Genomic DNA, 23,185 nt, shown 5'->3' with positions numbered 1-23,185 from the left:
CTGCACATGCATGCTGGTTGTATCTGGCCCTAGGGGCGGTGCTCATCTCCATTTCCAAAATGAAGAGCCAGTGCTGTCTGAAGACGTCTCCATGGTCATGTGGCTGGCATGACTAAACGCTGAAGGCGCAGGGAGCGCTGTTACCTTCCCACCAAAGTGGTCCCTATTTTTCTACTTGCATTTTTTTTGAACTGCTAGGTTTTTTTGAACTGCTAGGTTGGCAGAAGCTGGGACAAGTAACGGGATCTCATTCCAGCAGCACTAGGGATTCGAACCGCTGAACTTCCAACCTTCTGATTGACAAGCTCAGCGTCTTAACCCTGAGCCACCATGTCCCTTTTTCTATAATAGCTCCAGTCAAACTGTGTTTCTCCAATTCTATTGAGATTAGGTTTCCCACAACTCGTAGGAAGCATAACCAATGGAAAACTCAAAATACATGCTCTAGAAACACTGGAAACTGAAGTCTCAGCATCCATATAATACCAAGTTGAAGTATATTAACCTAGAGAATAATCACAGTATATGCTGCTGCAGACATAAGTGTGTTACATGCTTGAATTACAACTCCCTGAAGTGTGGTCCTAACCAAGATTATGAAAGGAAAGTATCTTTTTAGCAGATTTTACATAATAAACCTTAATAAACTTACCAAATTCCAGCCAGGATAGAGATAGTCAGTTCCAACAAATTCAAAATAGTGAGCAAAGCCTTCTTTTAGCCATACATCTTCCCACCATATAGGAGTTACAAGATCACCAAACCACTGAAAAATAAATCCAGCTTGATTAAAGTATTGTTTTTGTTTATAGTTTTCATTTCTGTACATTCTATTTCTATAACCAAGTGGAATGAATTCCTTGCAATAGCACTGAACAGTGATTGTACAAATTGCGAATGCTTAATTTTTTCTTATCTTGATTTACCTCATAAATGTTAATAAAGGGTTCAACACAAGCTGTCCCCATGAAAGGTTACCAGGATAACTGCATCCTATACAACTTTTAATTTATTTCCTTTACAAAAGAGATAGGCATTTATGAGGGATTGGAATCATATCTGAACTTTATGAAGAATCATAGGAGGCCATCTGGTAATACAGTGATGATAAACAGAATGGTGTATACCTGAAATTTTCTGATTCATTTTTGGGCAGGTTTGGAGGACAGCTAAGAATAAGAATGGGAGCAGAGGCCTCTGTGAGGCAAATAGGAAACATAAGCAGGCCACAGGTTTCCCTCTCTTCCTTTATAATATCAGTAAATACTAATACTAAATACTAAACCACAGTTTCTGAAATAACAGACTACATACTTCCTAAATAAAAGAATGGAATGAAATGATCGTTCAACCAAAACATGTTCTTTAAATATTTAAATCATTGGAAAGAAAGGATCATGATCATGTTTCAAAAGGATATTTTGGCCTCAACAGCAAGAGGCTGTTTTCAACTTAAATACTGCTTCTTTCTAATTCCAGAACAATTTACCGCATAAGTCAAAGCACAGGATATCAAAAGAAAATGAGTATCACATTAGAAACTTACCTGATGTACCGGGATCTGACATGCATGCTTACAGCCATTGATTAATCATGACTAATTTGTTCACTGATATCTTGGGATCTACTTCATCTGAGACAGGATTCAATTTATTATCAAATAATTATTCAAATATAAGTTTCATTATGATTGCAATAAAATTCATGCCTTTCTAAATATCTATGAATTTGATGACTTTGGGGCTTGACAGAGCTCTTTTGTGCCATTTAAATAATCTAGGGACATTTTCTGTAATCCTAAAACAGCTTCACTCTGTAGAGAATCCTCCTTCTGGAGATCGAGATGCCCCTGATCATTAGCCTTTCAATGAAGCTCTATCTGTTGAGCCAGGCACTTGGGTCAGGAGATTAGGCAAGCTCTGCTGCTGATGTGCTCTTTATGATTGTGATACATTGCTTACCTCAAGCATCATGAATTATTGGCTGTGGTTGTTGCTTTTTTTTAAAATCCTTGTACACAGCCAAAGTCACTGCTGTGATATCAGCAGCCATACACAGTAAAGCATTTAAATCCATGAAATAACTTTGAGTAGTCATACAGGTTTGATCATTGTGAACTGTTTCCCAGTTCTCTGCAGGATAATCTGAAGACTCATGAGGACTGTAAAAGGAAAGCAACTGATCTTTCAGTAGGGGAGGGCTAAGCAATTTCATTCTATTCCAGTGAATACTTTGAACAAAAGCAGTGGTGCGCTCATTCTGAAGGGCAAATATCTTTATGGTAGATGTGCAAGTAATGGTGTTTTCTTTAGAAAAACAATTTAACTCATATGTATATATGCCCAAGCAATGAATAAATTAAACATGATTAATAAAACTGGCTTTCAGCCTATTTTGCAATTGAACCAAAGAAACTATTGATGCTTCATTTAAATATACCGGTACATGTGAATTAAATGTACAGTTAATGTAAAAACAAATTAGAACACTCGAGGAAAGTAACAGTTTGAGAGATTGTCTTATGTTTTCCTATATACCACTCCTATAAAGACTTAAATACATTTTGAATTATTTAAATACATTTGCTTAGTAATATATTTGCAACATTTATTATATTAAGATATATTTAGTAGATATTTATTTTAGAAATGTTTTTAGTGTAAAAAAACTTCATTTATATATGTAATTATAAATGTTTGATAAAAAGTCTATTTCTGATGAACAAATCACTGGGTAAGATTTTCTGTATTAGAGTATCAGAAATTAGATTAAGATATCCTTGTTGCTATTGGCCTACAACAATGATTATTAAGCAGAAAGTTAAACTATAGAAAAAATTATAACTTTTTATTTTTTGAAAATGACAGCTGCAAAATAATAAAGAAGTAGTTTTACTGAGTTACATTTAAATGTATTGAGTGGGAACATATATGGTATCAAATTGCAAAGAATCCTTAATCAGACAAATCAGTGAACTTCTATGGCTAATGAAAAGCTCTAGTTATTACCCAATAAATTAAAGAATAACTTTAAAATGAAACTCTCTATGGACTTGCATGAGTGTGACCCTTAGCAATGGAGTGAGGTGTTCTATATCTTTTCAAAAATCCAGGTAAAATAATTTGTTACTAATCAGGGAAGAAGATTTAATAATTGATACTGAAATAATGGAAATATTGAAATGAAGAGACTATGTGATGTGATAATGTTTGGTTTTAAGGATAATACAGTCAAAGTCAGTCCGTCGTGCCCTTAAAACCCATTTTTTCAAGTAAGCCGGGCTGGCTTAAGAAGAAATTTTTAAATGTTTTTAAATGTTTTAAATGTTTTAATTGGTAGTGAGTTTTAATTGGGCCAAATTTATATATCTTTTAATTGTTTTTTAATATTTGTCCTGCATGTTTTTTAATTCTGGCTGTACACCGCCCTGAGTCCTCAGGGAGAAGGGCGGTATAGAAATTCAATAATAAATAAATAAATAAATAAATAAATAAATAAAAACATCAAATTTAAGAAAATGGATTTTTAATAATCTAATAGCTCTACTGAATAGAATTCTCTGGCCTTATAACTAATGGCTAGATATACTCCCTCATTAAAAAAAAAAAAAAAACACCCCATAAACATAACCAATAGAAATCCCAAAGAAGGAAAAAAAATAAACAGATACTAAATGTTCCTGGTGAAAAGGTTTAGTGATATGAAAAATAAAGGTCATATATGAGAAACTGAAAGAACTAGCTGGCTGGAGAGAAAGATGGAGGGAGGGAGGGGGAGATGGGGAGAGAGAAAGAGAAGGAGAGAGAGGGAGGGAGGGAGGGAGGGAGGGAGGGAGGGAGGGAGGGAGGGAAAGAAAGAAAGAAAGAAAGAAAGAAAGAAAGAAAGAAAGAAAGAAAGAAAGAAAGAAAGAAAGAAAGAAAGCTGGTGAAAGACACTAAAAAGAAAGGTGGTTTCTTCAGCTATGTTCAGGAAAAAAAAGAAAAAATAATATAACAGCTATTCAGCAAAGGTGACAAAAGCTAATGGGTAACAAAAGAAAGGTGAATTACTCAACTACGCTGGTGTTATCCAATGAGATGTTATTTGTTTCATCATATAATTGTAAAGGGCAACCTGAAGGGGAAGTCTGATATTGATAGAGATAAATTCAGATGGATTTTAAAGAACAATTCTTATCAGGCTATCCATATCTTATTTTTTTGATAATAATATTATAGAAGATTCCTAATACAGTTCTTTAGAAAGACAAAAAAAAAATTCACAGATTTAAAATGGAAAATCGTCTCTTGCCAATAATATTTCTGAAGAATCTTGAAACTAGTTAAATATCAGTTAAATATGGGTCAGCAGTGCAAGACAGTTACTAGAAAAGATAATCATATGTTTAGATTATAACATATATACATATGTAGCAACAGCAATAGTACTTAGACTATACCGCTTCACAGTGCTTTAGTCTCTAAGCGGTTTACAGAGTCAACATATTTCCCCCAACAATCTGGGTTTCATTTTACCGACCTCGGAAGCATGAAAGGCTGGGTCAACCTTGAGCCGATGAGAATCGAACCGCCAACTGCAGTACTGCATTCTAATCACTGTGCCACCACGGGTCATATATACTTTCTAAATAGCAATAAGTAATCCTTCTACTCTAGATGTGAAAAGTAAGCTGAAAGCCAATAATTCATAGGCCAGATTTTATAGTTTAACTACCTCTCAAATTCAAAAAGGATATAAATCCTTCCATTCCCCATCATCCAGTCAGAGCTAAAGAAGCTTCTTGGATAAGAAGTGAAACGTCTTCAAAGAAAAACAAGAAAGTCCAGTTGCCTCTTGAAAAAGCACCTTTGGGACACAATTTCAAGATTACTTTTTAATTCATTGGAACAATGGGAAGAAAAAGCTAGAGTTTGAACCAGTGGTGAAATCTAAAATTTGTTACTATTGGTTCTGTGGGCGTGGCTTGGAGGGGTAATGTGACTGGGTGGGCGTCGCCATTTTTTCTTTTTACTTTTAAAACCATTTTTTTCTACAAGAGGTTGTAAAAAAATGCTTTTAAAAGGCTCTGATATCCCAGCTGAGTTGCCTGATCAGCAGAGGCATTTTTTCTTTTAAAAGCCTCTGACGATCCAAGCTGAGTTACCTGATCGTCAGAGGTATTTAAAAGAAAAAATGCCTCTGCTGATCAGGCAACTCAGCTGGGATATCAGAGCCTTTTAAAAGCATTTTTTCTACAACCTCTGAAGAGGTTGTAGAAAAAATGCTTTTAAAAGCCTTTGATGATCCCAACTGAGCTACATGATCATCAGAATCTTTTTTTTTACTTTTAAAAGCATTTTTTCGGCCAAAGAGGTTGTAGAAAAAATGCTTTTAAAAGTAAAAAAAAAAAGCCTCTGATGATTGTGCGGCTCAGGTGGGCATGGGGGAGGGGCAGGGATTTTTGCTACCGGTTCTCCGAACCACCCGCCTCCATCGCTACTGGATCAGGCAATCTGGTCCGAACCAGGAGCATTTCACCCCTGGTTTGAACCATTTGAGTATATGGGAGTTTCACTTTTACACTGGCAGTGGGCAATCAACTTTTTGTTTTTTATTTATTCATTCATTCATTCATTCATTCATTCATTCATTCATTCATTCAACTTGTATGCCGCCTTTCTCCGAAGACTCAAGGCGGCTTACAATGCATTTATTCTTGTTTATTCTTGTTTGTAATGAACATTTTTAAACTAGTCAAGTCCTAAATTAAGAAACAAGTTTACTAATGTAAACTCCAGACCTCTGTGAAATATGCTTGAATTCTGGTCAGAGAGATGGATACTGTTTTCAGATCTCACCTAAAGCATTTGTGTCCAGTTGTGGACCACCATATCAGGATTCAGATGAATTAGAATAGGCTTAAGAAGTACAATGATAATGAACACGTGGCTGGACTTTTACATTCCAGCAAAAAGGAACTATGGATCTATACTGTATTCTTGAAAAGGGAAGAGTATGAGGGATATAATAGCATTCTTAAAATATCTGAGGGGAGGTCACAAAAGAGCAGATATTGTTTGTCCTTTATTATTCCAAACTGCAAGATAAGGAATAACATTGTAATCTTACTGTACAGTATGAATAAATAAAATAAATAAATAAATAAATAATTTTATTTCTATACCGCCCTTCTCCCGAAGGACTCAGGGCAGTGTACAGCCAATTTAAAAACACAAGACACAACAATGATTAAAAATTAAAATAATTAAATAGATTTGGCCGGATTAAAACCCCAAAAATTTAAAATACCCCAATTCAAATTATTATGTTGATAGCCCGGCCTGGCGGAACAACAGGGTCTTCAATGCGCAACAAAACACCCGGAGGTCGGAGATCTTACGTATTTCCGGGGGCAGTTCATTCCAAAGGGCTGGGGCTCCCACAGAGAAGGCCCTCCCCCTGGGTGTCGCCAGCCGACATAACTTGGCTGATGGCACCCTGAGGAGACCCTCTCTGTGGGAGTGGACTGGTCGGTGGGAGGCTATTGGAAGACGGTCTCGAAGGTACCCGGGTCCTATGCCATGGAGTGCTTTAAAGGTGGTAACCAACACCTTGAATCGCATCCGGAAGATCACTGGGAGCCAGTGCAGCTCGCGCAGGAGGGTTGTCACGTGGGCACAACAGGTTGCGCTCATAACCACCCGCGCGGCCGCATTCTGGACCAGTTGGAGCCTCCGAGTGCTCTTCAAGGGGAGCCCCATGTAGAGAGCATTACAATAGTCCAGCCGGGAGGTGACAAGGGCATGAGTGACCGTGCACAAGGCATCCCGGTCCAGAAAGGGCTGCAACTGGCGGATCAGGCGAACCTGATAAAAGCCCCCCCTGGCCACGGCCGTCATATGCTCTTCTAAAGACAGCTGTGCATCCAGGAGGACACCCAGATTGTGAGCCCTCTCTGTGGGGGGCAAAGATTCACCCCCAATAGTCAGCGATGGCACCTGCTGACTATATTGGAACGCCGGCAGCCATAGCCACTCGGTCTTGGACGGGTTGAGTCTGAGCCTGTTCCTCCCCATCCAGACCTGCACGGCCTCCAGGCAGCGAGACATCACATCAAGGGCATCGTTGGAGTGGTCTGGGGTGGAGATGTACAGCTGAGTATCATCAGAGTACAGATGACACTTCACCCCAAAACCACGGATGATCTCACCCAGTGGCTTTACATAAATGTTGAACAGAAGGGGCGAGAGGACCGACCCTTGTGGCACTCCCCATGCGAGACGCCTCGAGCTCGACCTCTGTCCCCCTGCCAACACGAACTGCGAGCGGTCGGAGAGGAAGGAGGAGAACCACCGCAAATCGGTGCCCCCTATTCCTAACCCTCTCAACCGCCGCAGCATGATACCATGGTTGATGGTATCAAAAGCCGCTGAGAGATCTAATAGGACTAGGACAGAGGAGCAACCCCTGTCCCGAGCCCTCCAGAGATCATCCACCAACGCGACCAATGCTGTTTCTGTGCTGTGTCCCCGCCTGAAGCCCGACTGGCATGGGTCTAGATAGATAGCTTCATCCAGGTGCCCGGGCAGTTGTCGTGCCACCACACTCTCAACAACCTTCGCCACAAAACGAAGGTTGGAGCCCGGACGGTAGTTAGCTAATTCAGCCAGGTCCAGGGAAGGCTTCTTGAGGAGGGGCCTCACCACCGCCTCTTTCAAGGCGGCGGGAAAGGCACCCTCACTCAGAGAAGCAGTTATAATCCCCTGGAGCCAGCCTCGTGTAACCTCCCGGGAGGCCAGTACCAACCAGGAGGGACACGGGTCCAATAAACATGTGGCAGCACTAATCCTACCCAGAACCCTGAAGACATATTTCAGATGAATGTTAAGGAAAAATTTCCTAATAGCAAAAGTAATTTGATGATTTCTCCTTCACTAGATGTATGCAAGTTGAGGATGACAATTACCTACAGGGATACTTTAATTGAGACACAACATGAAATGCTGTTCTCAGTTACCTAGACTCCATCAGCCCTGATATTTTTATATGCATTTGGACATAACTGAAAGCATGACAGGCTACTAAAACTATTTTATTACACACAGACACACACACACACACACACACACACACACACACACACACACACACAAATGAAAGTAACTTTGTGCAATAATTGAAGAGCCCTATAATCCTTTCTAAGTATGGTATGGTCCATATCTGCAGAAAACATTTGATGTGTGTCTATGAAATTAAACTATTTAAATGTAAGGTGTAAAATTAAAGACAAATCATTATTCATAAATTGCTAGTAATCTTTGGAAAAATTAGTTATACATAATATATACAGTTAACCAGAGGTGAGAAATATTTTATTATTAAATCTATTTAAGGATTTTTTTTGGTTGTCTTACAACTCTGAAAATACGCACTACTTCTTATTATTTGTAATAGTTAAAACAAAGCAAATTAGTGTACCTGGTAACTAAACATGAGCAATATCTCAGGCATAATTCATAGTAACAATATAGGGTATTGATCACTAACCATCACAAAGCACTAGATTTCAGGAAGCTGTTCTCTAAATTTCCAATTACAATAGGAATTTCAACACTTTGCAAGAGGATACTAGTAAGACAATCGATCAGTAACCATTGTTCCGCATTTTCTAGTAACCTAAATATGCTTCAATATCATGATCAATGCTATGATCAGTTTTATCATATGCCTGATGCAAATATGAGAAATTGGTAGGTTATCTTGAGAGGCAAAGGCGAACTCCAGTATCTGAGATCAATGTTAGGAATTTCAGGTTTATGCAAGCTCTCTGCAGAGTTATTTGGAAGAGAACTGGCAATAACTAATCAGAGATATTAGAATATCATTTTGTGTCTCTATAGCAATACAAATACTTTAAAATATGATGCTATTAACTCTATTTAAAGGGGAAAATGCTGTTATTTTGTGTATCTGATTTAAAGAATTTGTATGAAACAAAGTGTTTATGTGTGAGCTTATTTATGAGTTCTCATTCAATTGAAGATAGGTTAAGATTTATTTCCAACTGATTTCTATAAGAGTTAAATAAACCTTAAATTTATATGAAGAAATAAACAAGATCTAAAAGTGCTCAGCTTAAGTTCAACACTATATGTTCACATTAGAAAATCTTGGGAAATAGTTAAAATGTATTTCATTTATAAGATAATCAAGATATTGTTCATCTCCTACCTGATGGCATAGCTCATGCACAATAACCATGGTGACATCCAGTAAATATGATATGGAAGAAATGCTTGAATCCAAGAGTATCCTTTGCTCCACGAAAACATTTAATCCCCAGTTCTCCATTGCAGCATAAGGATGCTTAGGCACAGCTAACAGATCTAGAAACAGAATGAAATCCTTTAGCAAGCTTGTGGGTTTTAAAATTCCAATTAAAAATGATGGGACATGAAAACAATTCTGAAATGCAAGAATCAAAACATTAACATTCCTGAGAAATAACGCAATTTTGTTGGATTAATTGTTTAGCATATATCATATCCTAAGAATCAAAATATATTATACTCATTTAAAATTCACTGGTGTTACCTGTCATTAGAACAGATCAGAATCTCTTACTTCAGCAATAGTATCTATATTAAAAGACAATTTTATAGTACTTAAAATTTGGCATCTGAATACCAAGAAGCAACTATTCATATTTGACTATATCAGGGGTGTCAAACTCAAGGCCTGTGGGGCGAATGCAGCCCCTCGGGTGCTTAGATCTGGCCCGCAGGGCTGCCCTGGAAACAGCAAAGGACCTGCCTGTAGTGGCTCTGCCAGCAAAAACAGAGCTTGGGAACAGTGTGGCTGTCCCAGGCTTTGTTTTCATTGGCAGAGGGCTGCAGGAGGCCGTCGTGGCCAAAAACAGGGCCCAGGAGCCTCTTTTCATGGCAGAGCACTCGGGCCACCACAGGCACCCCTGACATAAAACAGGTGTCATGCTAGCCATACCCATCCAGGCCCCGCCCACCCTGCCCCCCCCATGGTCAAACACAACCCTGATGTGGCCCTCAATGAAATCGAGTTTGATACCCCTGGTCTATATTCGGTTTTATTACAATAAAGTTTGCTAATTAGTACTGTCCAGACCATTTAGTTGTTCCAAATCCACATGAGACTAAACACTGAAAATCTTGAACTCAAAGCTAGTGTGGTAGCTTAAAGATTTAACCAATGAGATTATTAAACTGCATTATTTTTCTTATATATATTTCTACAATTTGTAATCTTTTGCACATGTGTTATATTCTATTTCCATAGCTTTCCATTTGTTCATGAGAATCATGTCTAAAATATAGATAACGTGTTTGGCAGGCTTTATACTTAAAAAATCTAGATAGTTGTTTTATTTTGCTTGCATTACATATAATACACAAGTGCATTAACATTATTCACTAACGGAAATACCCTGATGCTAGTTGCATGTTTGTATGAATCATGGAGTGCATTTAATCGTTACTGGGAATTCAGATTTATTAGTACATAAGAGCAACATAATGTATAAAATGCACATTATATGGTTTTGTGCATATATATATGTATTATATATATTTTGCATAAAAATCTATAACGGGAAAATAATTTTCTGTCAACAAGCAATGGGAAAGCATATTAAATTCCCCAGCATATTTTTGAATATGCTGGCTGTTTATTCAATGCATTTACTGGGCTGCCAGTGTCACTGCATTCCTTTTAATATGAGTATAACTCATTGTGTGTTTGCTTACTCTCTTGTACTCCCTTCCTCGCCAGTGAATGCAAATGCAAACATTAACACCTTTCTTGCTAATTATTCCAGCACCAGGCTAAGCATTCAAAAGGCTGGGAGAGTGGTTGGGAGACAAAGAAAAGCCAGCCGAAGATGTGAAATTGATTACTCTTATTAATTATAGACAGCAGCTGTGAGCCAACTATTCCAGTAAAGGAGTGAGCATTCTAAAGGGCAGGAGAGTTGGGAAAAGGAAAATATAGTCAGTGTGATGTGATTTCCCACTTAGCAACTGCTTTGCCAGTCTCAAATGTAATCACCAAACAAATACTATTTGAATATACTAGATTTATCTAACAAAATCCTTAACTGCATGTATGTTCCAACCCCTTTTTTCTAAACAATTCAAACACTATAGTTACTTGACATATGTAATGATGTCCTTGGTTTTTTTTTATCAGTATAATTAAAGATGGAGGACAACTAAAATATTGTAAATAATAACCATTTTAATGTGAAAGAGCATAATAATCCTTTAAATCTTCTATTCACTTATGAATTTCACTTGGTTTTCAAATAATTTTTAAAACGATAGTTTGTTTTACTGATTCAATTATATGGAGCCCTGAAGCACCCCTAACTTGAAATGCATAATTGAAAAATCTTGTAAGACATCCATCTGCAGCAGGTATGCCCTAGATTCGAGACTTTTCTGCACATGACTATTGTTTGAGAAGCTGCTGTCAGAAATCACCTTATTTCTTAGCAGAAAATGCATTTATTGTTTGACTTAGCAAATAAATTTCCAACAAATGTATTGCTGGACTATCTTCTTTATACTCTTCAATTCCTGGTCAAAACTGAATATTTCATGGATTATTTTTCTGTAATCCACTAAATTGTATCCTTTTTTTTTCACCTGCTCAGAAAAATCCTTTCCTTAAAAAACTGTGTTAAAGTACAAGTTTTACATCCCTTACAGAGTTTTAGTCATTAGCTTCTGTGCAAGTAAACAGAACTAATTGATCTATACAAAATAGCCATATGCAGTCCTATTTTGCTAAGTAAACCAAAGGAATTCATGCTGTTCCATATATTTTATTGTGTGAAAAAATGCATCAGTCCATTTCCTCAGGCCAGGTTGAGGAATATAACTCATTTCATAATCTCAGGACTTTTTCTTCCTCTAGATATTAGCATGTTCTTAGACCCTCAAATCATTTGGTACAGAAATAATTTCTGTGAACATTGGTGCATTTGCTTAGTTCCATTTTAGGAGGCTGACTAGGAATCTATAAAATATGCTTCATATGTCACACTAGCTAAATAGATAGCCTTCACCTGCTATATTGTAATCTAGGCCTGGTTGTGTGCACTGGCTTCATAATGTGAAAGATGAAGAAAATTCTCAACTTCTGTTGCCTAATTTCCTATTCTCAGAAGAGAAAGAGAAAGTTTGGTATGGTGATTAAGTCACTAGCCTAGTAACAAGGCAACTGTGAGTTCTAGTCCCACTTTAGGCTGAAAGCTGGCTGGGTGGCTTTGGGGCAGTCATTCTCTCTCAGTCCAACTCAAAAAGTAAAATGGATAAAAATGAGTATGTTAACATTCTAAGTGGTAAAATGTATTCATGTCCACTTTGAACATATTTAGAAGAAAGAGGCTGGAGATTTTTAGTCTTGCTAACCAATCATGTTACTGAGTATCCTTACCTCCATTGCCCTTCCAAAAGTAATATATAAAATGAATAAATGTGACCAGCACCAGCATAAAATAAACAAAGGGGAGAAAGTGGCATGCATAAATGATTGTTTAATAAGAAACCTAGAGTGTTTCAGACTAAATCTTCTTCACAGGCTCTTATTTCCTCAAATACTATACTATGTGAGGAAAAAATCTTTATACCAATTCCAATGAAACTTGTTTGGCTTTATATTAAAACATTTTTCTTCCTCTACTAAATGAGACACAGTGAGCCCAGCAAATATAGATTTGTGACCATAGTTTAGTGAACAGAGAAAATGAGAAGGATCTGCTTAAACTAAAATAAAATGTCCATGAGAAGAAAGATATTTTATTAGTTGATATAGAGAAAAGAATAAAAATATTCAAAGTTCAATAAACTAGGCAATGTTAAAAGGAACAGTCATTTTCACAAAATTACATAGATAGCAATTTAGTTTAAGGAATATCTTAATCTCTGCTCCAAGGAAAAGCTTAACACAGGGAAAAAATGGAATATATATTAAAACAAACATAATTAATATTCAAGGCCCCCATTTAAAAAAAAGAATACAAAGAGATCCAAACAAATATAGACATCTTTTCTATGTAAAGCTTGGGGAAACAGTTGCCTTATAGGGGAGATAGACAGCATAAATTTAAGGGCCTTGGTAGTACAGTGGTCTAAAGCACCCTGTTATTAACACAGCTGCCTGCAATTACTGCAGGTTCGAATCTTACCAGGCTCAAGGTTGACTCAGCCTTCCATCCTTTCTAAGGTAGGTTAAATGAGGACCCAGTTTGTGGGGGCAATAAGCTGACTTTGTATAAATATACAAAAGTATGAAGGCTATTGTTTAACGCATTGTAAGCCGCCCTGAGTCTCCGGAGAAGGGCGGCATATAAATCAAATTAAAAAAAAATAAAAAATAAATAAATGTTAATTTAATCTAAAGCATAAAAATAAAATAATATATTAAAAAGAAGAGCAAATCTTCATGCAGAATAAGACTATATTCTGAAAAGTTAAGTCCTGCATTATCCTTCTGATGCAAAAAGAGATTTCAGAAAAGAGCAGAGCTACTGCCATCTGCATTGGGAAAAAGACTGCCTCATCTGACCTTGATGAGAAATACTTGCAACTTGTTTCAAACATTTAGTACAATGATTGTGGACAACCTATTATCTTCTGTAGCATCTATAGTGTAGCTGCTGCACTAAATACCTAATCACAACCACTTATTAACTACCTTTAACTACTGTAGTTGAATGAATGCAGAAGGATTCACCAAATGTTAATGGAAATTCTCAGTCATCCAGATCAAACTTTGGGATTCACCAAATGTTAACACCTAGGTTTCTGGTGTAGCTCAAAGCTCTATGGAGGAGTGGGACAATAATGGTCTTAATCTAGGTTGGATTCCAACTACCTGACTAAAGAACCAGTCCAGAACTCCACAGGCTTTTGATGACCTGGCACTAGGTTCTTAAGGGAAAATTGAAATTCTGTTGATACCCACATTTTCCCACTGCTTAACCAAAGGAAGCCCTCTGAATTTTTTGAGACCTCTTTGTTCAAAAAGATTTGGGATTCATGGTCCTTAGAAGTGGACCTGTCTCAATTAACATACGGCACAACAGGTACTTTGGATTGTATTCCGAACAAGATTAAAAGATACTATGAAAATACTCCATTTGCACTACTGAATATATTAGTTTTGACTGACTCTCAGGTAGAATAGCTAATGAATCCAGATGGTTTCATTAAAACAAATTCTGCTAGTTTAGTTGAAAGCTCTGTTGAAGCTCTGACCTCTGCCTACAACATCAAGAATGACTTAAGCCATCACTAAAATCACTCCCGGCAACCTTACCCCATCTCAGAGCATCCTGTCATCTTTTTGATACTGAGGTATTAAGGGAAATTTAGTGACAAGATTGATGTCTGGACAAAATAATGAAACATGCTATGAATACAATTGAAGATAGTTAAGAATCCATTTGCAAACTTATTCTGTAGCATGAAAATCAAGTAATAGATATTTTTCCCTCCACTGTTACAGTGTCAGTATAATGTCGTTTTAAAGAACTATTTCATTTGTGCATATAAAGTTGTCTGAATCTGCAGAAACTCAAAGCTATTGTTTTGATAGATAGATTGGATTAGTACACTAATCAATTTATTATGGTTACAGTTCACATTGTATTGCCCAAGGAAATGAATAAATTGTTGAGAGTCTGCAAAGCTATCATACATTTTCTGAACCTTTACCAATTAAAATTCTAGAATTTGTCATAACTGATCATTTGGACTTCAGAAACTGATCCTTGAGTTTTATTTGCTTCTTCTTCTTCTTCTTCTTCTTCTTCTTCTTCTTCTTCTTCTTCTTCTTCTTCTTCTTCTTCTTCTTCTTCTTCTTCTTCTTCTTCTTCTTCTTCTTCTTCTTCTTCTTCTTCTTCTTCTTCTTCTTCTTCTTCTTCTTCTTCTTCTTCTTCTTCTTCTTCTTCTTCTTCTTCTTTTTTTGCAAAAAAAAAAAAAGAGGCATCTGAACTGCCCACCCCTTCCAATTCAAGGGCTTCCCATGCTAACAGGAGAGCAGAGCTAAGATGCTCTGCAAGATTCCACACAAGAAAGGAACCACACCCTTTCACATGAGCAACATTGGGGTTACTTCTCTTCAATGGCAACAACTATTTGTTCATGCAGACTGTGTGTGTGCCTTGATTCCCAGTTTGAACAGTTATGACTTTGGACCTGAACTGGCTGACAACCTCTCTACAATGTTTGGACACTTGGATTTAGTTTGTGTTGGTGATTTTGGATTTGGAACTCTCTCAAGACAAGCTTGTTTTCTCTAGTGTGTATGATTTGTATTGCACTCTCATTTCCTTTGCCACTGTTTATTTGCTTCACAAATTTGTCAGTAAAGCTCTCTGTATGTTTCTGGGAGCTTGGCCTGAGACAAGACAAGCAGAGAAAAGGAACATGATCATTGCTCAATATTTCAGTCATTCATTCATTTAATTTTTATTCTCAAATTCATCACTGGGTGGTTCTGGATCCATTCTTTAGAGCTGCACAATGGCTACACACTGAGAAACCTATAGAGAACTTCAAAGCAGGTGCCTTAAGATTCTGAACATCTATTCTGAGGAAAGATCAGAGCAAACCATTCTGTCAAATGATTTCCACGTGCATAATAACCACTGGAAATAGATCCTAGAATAAAACATCACCAAATTGGTTTAATTTAATGCCAACCAAGTCAAAACTAAGGATTTTAGAGTGCTGTAAACCTTCATTGTAGCATCTTCTATATCACCTATAAAATTCATATACACGTACCACACACACAGAGAGAGAGAGATGAAAGTACCTCAAACCAGGGGTGGGTTCTAAATTTTTTTACTGTGGATGTGGCTTATTGTGTCGGTGTGGCTTGGAGGTCATGTGACTAGGTGGGCGTGGCTAGCTGGTCAGAGCCATTTCTGGAAGGTCCTCGCACTTACGACTCGACTCATTTGTTTGCCTTTAACACTGATCAGCTGTAGGACGGCCCTTTGAAGCCCCGCGGCAAGAGTTTAAACAGTTTTTTTCCCTCTAGTCATCACCTGGGACTCAGGAGGCAGCAATAGATTGGGGGTGGGACCAAATAAAAGGTAAGAATAACGTGGGGGGGATGGGGGTGGGAGGGCAGGGGGGGGAGAACCAGTTTAGTGATGTCATATCGTCACTGCTACCGGCTTGGCCGAACCGGGAGGAACCCACCACTGCCTCAAACACTGTAAATGGTAGCATTCCACATAACATACTTTGCCAAATTTGGTAATTTAGAAGAAAAGTAATTATTTTACATGGAAACGATTTTTGAGGGCTTCAGCACTTTCAGCTGAAGTATGATCTTACAATTATACTGTTCATACACCTTACAAAGATATACATTTACAAAGATATAATCAAGTACTTTTTCACCACAGCAATTTTGTACACAATATAATCTACAAAAGTAGCTCATAAAACTACAATTTAGCAAAACTACTATGTTTCTATTATTCTGATATATTTATTGTTTCAGCAGTTTTATGAATGTGAGCTATTTGCAATTGCTTTAATATGAATGGGTTTTCTTACTTCCCTTCAATCTTGTCTGATTTGGAAACTGGCTGGACAAGTCCCTGCAGCTTTCTTGGCAAAGTTTTTCAGAATTGGTTTGTCTCCTTCCTATGGCTGAGAGAAAGTGACTAACCCAAGAACACCCAGCTAGCTTTATGCCTAAAGTATGATTAGAGCTCATAGTCTCTTGCTTTATAATCTAATGCCTTAATCACTACATTGGTTCTCAAAGTGCATATAAATAAATTTGTAGCACCCATATTTTCACATTCAAATTAATCTAGTGGTTAAGGTACCAGGGTAGACAGCCAGAGGCCATGTGTTCAAGTCCAACCTTAGCCATGAAAAGCCAGCTGCATGACTTTGGGCAAGTCACTTTCTCTCAGTCCAATCCATCCCACAAGGTTACTGTTATGAGAAAATAGGAAGAGGCAGGTGTGTTGAATATATTTGCTGCCTTGAGTTATTTGTAAAAATAATAAAGGCAGGATACAAATAAATAAATAAAAACATACAAGCCTATCTTCTTTCTCTATTTTATTCTTTTTCCATTGTTTGCATTAAGTGTTCTTTAATTTAATTTAATTTAATTTAATTTAATTTAATTTAATTTAATAAATGGCAATCTAGCTTGTGTATTTAGTAAATGAATAGCTTTAATTGAAAACCACATTGTGATCTGGATGAACAGTTATAGAATTAGGAAGAGAAGCTGTGGTTTATAGTTTTTGTATCTCAAAGTGGGTACTATTCTACTCCTATTTCCAGACTTCAGTTTGTCTTTCCACAGTCTGTCAGCATATTACACCAGTCAATAGATAATTATTTTCTAAAATAAAGCATAGAAACTAACCGTGATTTTTCAGACCACTGAGAGTTTGAAAAAAAACATAAAAATGCAGTCTGCATAATATCAGTAATCATGGCATTAATCTCTGTAAATGTTTGCCTCAATTAAATAATTTTCTGTATTTAAAAAAAACCTCCTGCATTTGCAAATTTTTAAATAGCCGTGAAATAGATGGTACCCTATGCAAGGCATGCATGTTCTCAATTTCCCCTTTTAAGAAACAAGTTAGAGCTTCATTATTTTGGGGTGGGTTTGTTTGTTTGTTTTTGGATACATATAGGAAGTCTGTCTGATTGTATCATATAGATACAATCTAGTAACATCTCATGATCTTGCTATTAACAGGGTGAAGTTCTCTCTCCATGCCTTGTCAAGCTTCCTTGTTCTAAAGGACAAGGAGCAGAGCAGTAACTTTATACAGCTTAACTGGATTGCTAGGCCTGGATTCAGCATCAGATACACAGTGTGGCAGGATAAAAATCTTTACTGCAAATTAGAATGAAGCCATATTAAACAGTTGATATCATGGCGGGTTAGACCACTGCTTACTGGTCCTGCCTTTCTGGTCACATTTCAAAGAACTATTTCACCTATACTTCATCACTTTCTAATCAACAGTCATAGGTTGATAACAAACTTACATCTCTCCTCTGAGAATGATTATGTCTCAGTTTATCACATACCCTGTGACTATATATGAAAGTGCTCTGAATAAATCATACTCTTGTATTATGTATTATACAGTGGTGGGTTGCTACCAGTTCACCCTGGATTAGGCGAACTGGTAGTGGCAACAGCGGGAGGCTCTGCCCACCTGCCCAGACGCTTCTGTGCATGTGCAGAAGTGTTGCGTGCATGCGCGAGCACCCACGAGCGAACCGGTGGCAACGGGTTTTGAAACCCGCCCCTGGTACTATAGACCACTATAGCATACTTTGGCAACAGCAGCATATAAAGAATATCTACTATAACTAATTTATGCTGCCTCCCTGGAAGTAACAGTTCAATTATTATTTAATATAATTACTGGAAGGAATCTTAAATGTGGTCAAGAGAGTGGGATGTCTATGATTATATTTAAGAGAAACCATGGCACTCTGAATCTTGTTCAATATTTTTAACTACAGATATATTTTATTTTGAAGTCTCCATTCCTTCTGGAATATACAAGTAAAACAGAAATGAATAAACTGATGAAGAAAAGTCAACTATCAACATAAGTGGGAGGGGCAGGTATGACGGGCGCAGGGGGCCATATCATGTGCTGGGGGTGCGCACACGCTGTCTACAAGTAATTACGCACCCCGGCCCCCAATGCGCGACTCGTGTCCTGGGTTGTGCAGAGTCTCAGGCCCAGGGTCCGCGGCTGATGTTGTGTAATGCCAGGTCGGTCGTTAATAAAGCCCCCCTCATTTGTGATCTTATTTTAGAGGGGGGTGTGGACCTGGCAGGTATTACAGAGACCTGGTTGGGCCAAGAGGGGGGGTCCCCCTCGTTGAAATGTGCCCACCAGGTTTCCGTGCATTTCATCAGCCAAGGGCCCAGGGGAGGGGTGGGGGAGTGGCGGTGATTATTAGGGAGAGTCTTTGTCCGAGGGAGACCACTGTTCCTCAGATAGCCGGATAGCCGGATGTGAGTCCCTCTTTGTGAAGTGGGGCCATGGGGTGCAGATGGGTTTGCTGACTGCGTACCTGGCTCCCTGCCACGTGGCAGCGACCCTGCCCGAGCTACTCGACGTCATTGCCGGGGTGGCGGTTGACACCCCCAAACTTATTGTCATGGGGGATTTCAACCTTCCGTCTGCGGGTGAGGCGTCAGAGGCGGCTCGGGAGTTCATGGCTTCCATGACGGCCATGGACCTGACCCAGTTAGTTCAAGGCCCAACTCACATAGGGGGACACACTCTGGACCTGATTTTTGTCTCTGGTCAGTGGTTGAATGATCTTGGTAGAGGGGATCTAGACATCAAACCCTTGTCATGGACAGATCATTCGCTCCTTCACTTAGACTTTCCTACCGCTTTCCCCCGCCGCAGGGAGACGGAACCGACCAAATGGTTCCGTCCCAGGCGCCTGATGGACCCCGAAAGGTTCCTGATGGAGCTTGGGCCGTTTTCTGAGACTCTGGCACACGACTCGACTGAAGAGCTGGTGGCCGCCTGGGAGAGTGCGGCCGCCGGAGCTTTGGACCGCGTCGTGCCTTTGCAGCCTCTGACCCGATGCCGATCTCAATTGGCTCCTTGGTTCTCTGAGGAGCTGAGAGAGATGAAGCGTCGGAAAAGATGCCTAGAGAGCATTTGGAGGACTAGTCAATCCGATTCCGACCGGACACAGGTGAGGTCTTATATCAAGACCTACCTAGTGGCGATAAAAGCGGCGAAATCTAACCATTTCTCCGCTCTTATCGCATCTGCAGAGAACCGCCCAGCCGCCCTGTTTAGGGTGACCCACTCCCTTCTTCGGGGGGGAGTGCGGGAAGATCCCTTGCAAGGCCGCGCTGAGGATTTTGTGCAATTCCTGCATGATAAAGTCGCTCGGATTCGGGATGGCTTGGACTCCGATTGGATGAGTTCAGGGGAGGAGACAGGGGCAGGCCTTGAGAATATTATCTGGGAGGAGTTTGATCCTGTGGCTCCCGAGGATGTGGACAGGGTTCTGGGTAGGATTAGTGCCGCCACATGTTTATTGGACCCGTGTCCCTCCTGGTTGGTACTGGCCTCCCGGGAGGTTACACGAGGCTGGCTCCAGGGGATTATAACTGCTTCTCTGAGTGAGGGTGCCTTTCCCGCCACCTTGAAAGAGGCGGTGGTGAGGCCCCTCCTCAAGAAGCCTTCCCTGGACCCGGCTGAATTAGCTAACTACCGTCCGGTCTCCAACCTTCGTTTTGTGGCGGAGGTTGTTGAGAGTGTGGTGGCACGACAACTGCCCGGGCACCTGGATGAAGCTATCTATCTAGACCCGTGCCAGTCGGGCTTCAGGCAGGGGCACAGCACAGAAACGGCATTGGTCGCGTTGGTGGATGATCTCTGGAGGGCTCGGGACAGGGGTTGCTCCTCTGTCCTAGTCCTATTAGATCTCTCAGCGGCTTTTGATACCATCAACCATGGTATCATGCTGCGGCGGTTGAGAGGGTTAGGAATAGGGGGCACCGATTTGCGGTGGTTCTCCTCCTTCCTCTCCGACCGCTCGCAGTTCGTGTTGGCAGGGGGACAGAGGTCGAGCTCGAGGCGTCTCGCATGGGGAGTGCCACAAGGGTCGGTCCTCTCGCCCCTTCTGTTCAACATTTATGTGAAGCCACTGGGTGAGATCATCCGTGGTTTTGGGGTGAAGTGTCATCTGTACGCTGATGATACCCAGCTGTACATTTCCACCCCAGACCACCCCAACGATGCCCTTGATGTGATGTCTCGCTGCCTGGAGGCCGTGCGGGTCTGGATGGGGAGGAACAGGCTCAGACTCAACCCATCCAAGACCGAGTGGCTGTGGCTGCCGGCGTCCCAATATAGTCAGCAGGTGCCATCGCTGACTATTGGGGGTGAATCTTTGCCCCCCACAGAGAGGGCTCTCAATCTGGGTGTCCTCCTGGACGCACAGCTGTCTTTAGAAGAGCATATGACGGCCGTGGCCAGGGGGGGCTTTTATCAGGTTCGCCTGATCCGCCAGTTGCAGCCCTTTCTGGACCGGGATGCCTTGTGCACGGTCACTCATGCCCTTGTCACCTCCCGGCTGGACTATTGTAATGCTCTCTACATGGGGCTCCCCTTGAAGAGCACTCGGAGGCTCCAACTGGTCCAGAATGCGGCCGCGCGGGTGGTTATGGGCGCAACTCGTTGTGCCCGCGTGACACCCCTCCTGCGCGAGCTGCACTGGCTCCCAGTGATCTTCCGGGTGCGATTCAAGGTGTTGGTTACCACCTTTAAAGCGCTCCATGGCATAGGACCCGGGTACCTTCGAGACCGTCTTCTGCCACCAATAGCCTCCCACCGACCAGTCCGCTCCCACAGAGAGGGTCTCCTCAGGGTGCCATCAGCCAAGTTATGTCGGCTGGCGACACCCAGGGGGAGGGCCTTCTCTGTGGGAGCCCCAGCCCTATGGAATGAACTGCCCCCGGAAATACGCAAGATCTCCGACCTCTGGGTGTTTCGTTGCGCATTGAAGACCCTGTTGTTCCGCCAGGCCGGGCTATCAACTTAATAATTTTAAATTGGGGTATTTTAAATTTTTGGGGTTTTAAATCGGCCAAATCTATTTAATTATTTTAATTTTTAATTATTGTTGTGTCTTGTGTTTTTAAATTGGCTGTACACCGCCAATTCGGGAGAAGGGCGGTATAGAAATAAAATTATTATTATTATTATTATTATTATTATTAGTAGTAGTAGTAGTAGTAGTAGTAGTAGTAGTAAATTCACATCCAAGTAAATGTGAAATAACTCTCACGCTAAAAAGCATCTAAAAGATCCATAATAATCCTTAAATTCCAGGATTTTAACAATAATGTTTTTAACGATAGAGTTGTTTTACTAAAAAATTGACAGAAGTTCAATCTTAGAGTTTTCTTTGAATAAGAATGTGCTGATTGGTACTTGAAATGATCTGGTAAACTTAAAAGCTTAAACATAGTCTGTAGTTTATTGGTATGATGAAATATTTTATTGAAATATTCATGACCATTTCTCTAAATGACTATAAAATCATGTCTCATTTGTTTTCATGTTTAATATGCAATCTAGATACTCCTTTGTGTTACAACAGTGGCAGGCAATAATCTTGATTCTGGAAATTTTCTACAAAGCAACACACAATTTAATGTATGTATGTATGTTTTTCATTTTTTAAAAAAACCCTTTTTTTCAAAGCTTCCTTTTCTCCTAGCAGGGGATTTTCCTAATCTTGAAATCTAGCCAGAAGAAAAGTATATAATAAAAATTTGCAAAATGTCCCTCCCATTCATCTATGCTGCCTTTCTAGTGTTCTATCCACTTATCTGAACACTTTCCAGATGTCCTGTGACTCTATTTGTTCTAGACTTGTTCAACCGCACAGACACAGAGATAGAAAGCAAGAGAAATTCTGAAAATTATTACAAAGTTATTTTTGACATATTTGGAAGAGAAATAGTATTATCAGTTTTGGGATATGAATTAGCTGGAGTTGTCTTTGTTCTTGTTTATAATCAAGACTTCAAAATTGTCAATCTTTTAGTTCTGCTCCTTTCTGCAAATGTATTGGAAACCACTGAGAGACTTTCTGTTGTGCCAGAAAGTAAGTAAATCAGTTTAAAATTTATCCAGTAAATAAATAAAGGAAACAAAGAGGAAGAAGATCAAAAGGGTCAGCATTATTTAATCCATTTGGTTTAATCATATTTATAGTATATTAGATCTAGGACATTAAATGAATATTTTTAAAAGGCTTTTTCATTTGTGTAGGCCTGGTAATTATTTATATGTCTGTAGTATTTTAAAAACAATTCATGAAGTGGTTTTTTTTCACTGAAATTAATTTATAACAATATTTTTAAAAATAAAAGCAATACCTGAAAAAATATGTCTGAATTGATTCATGGTATTTTACAATATATAGGAAACAATCACAAATATGACCGACAGTCTTTACTGGCATAGTGAGTTATCAGGTATTTTGGAACTGTTGGTGAGACCGTTAAAATCCGTTTGTGTTGTTTGGAATTGTTCTGCTAACAGCAAGATCTGACTTGCTGGCTCTGTGATGGATTTTCTTACCAACTAGGGTTGTTTTCA

The 23,185-nt window shown here is 39.3% G+C and overlaps 1 protein-coding gene across 1 annotated transcript in view; it reads right to left on the bottom strand.

Annotated features, from left to right (window-relative positions):
* The window catches only part of TRHDE (thyrotropin releasing hormone degrading enzyme), a 297,113-nt gene that overhangs the window by 119,843 nt on the left and 154,085 nt on the right, over window positions 1-23,185 (bottom strand). Inside the window, exons 4-5 of the mRNA XM_070947338.1 lie at window positions 9,211-9,365; window positions 653-766 (exon numbers count right to left, since the gene is read on the bottom strand). Of these exons, the coding sequence (XP_070803439.1) occupies window positions 653-766; window positions 9,211-9,365 (269 nt within the window). The remainder of the gene's footprint in view (window positions 1-652; window positions 767-9,210; window positions 9,366-23,185) is intronic.

The sequence above is a fragment of the Pituophis catenifer genome, unplaced genomic scaffold (assembly GCF_029215685.1).
Source record: "Pituophis catenifer annectens isolate HBS135680 unplaced genomic scaffold, rPitCat1.0.hap2 SCAF_7, whole genome shotgun sequence".
Lineage (NCBI taxonomy): Eukaryota > Metazoa > Chordata > Lepidosauria > Squamata > Colubridae > Pituophis > Pituophis catenifer.
The sequence above is the reverse complement of the archived record's forward strand: the minus strand, read 5'-3'. Positions and strand labels throughout refer to the sequence as shown.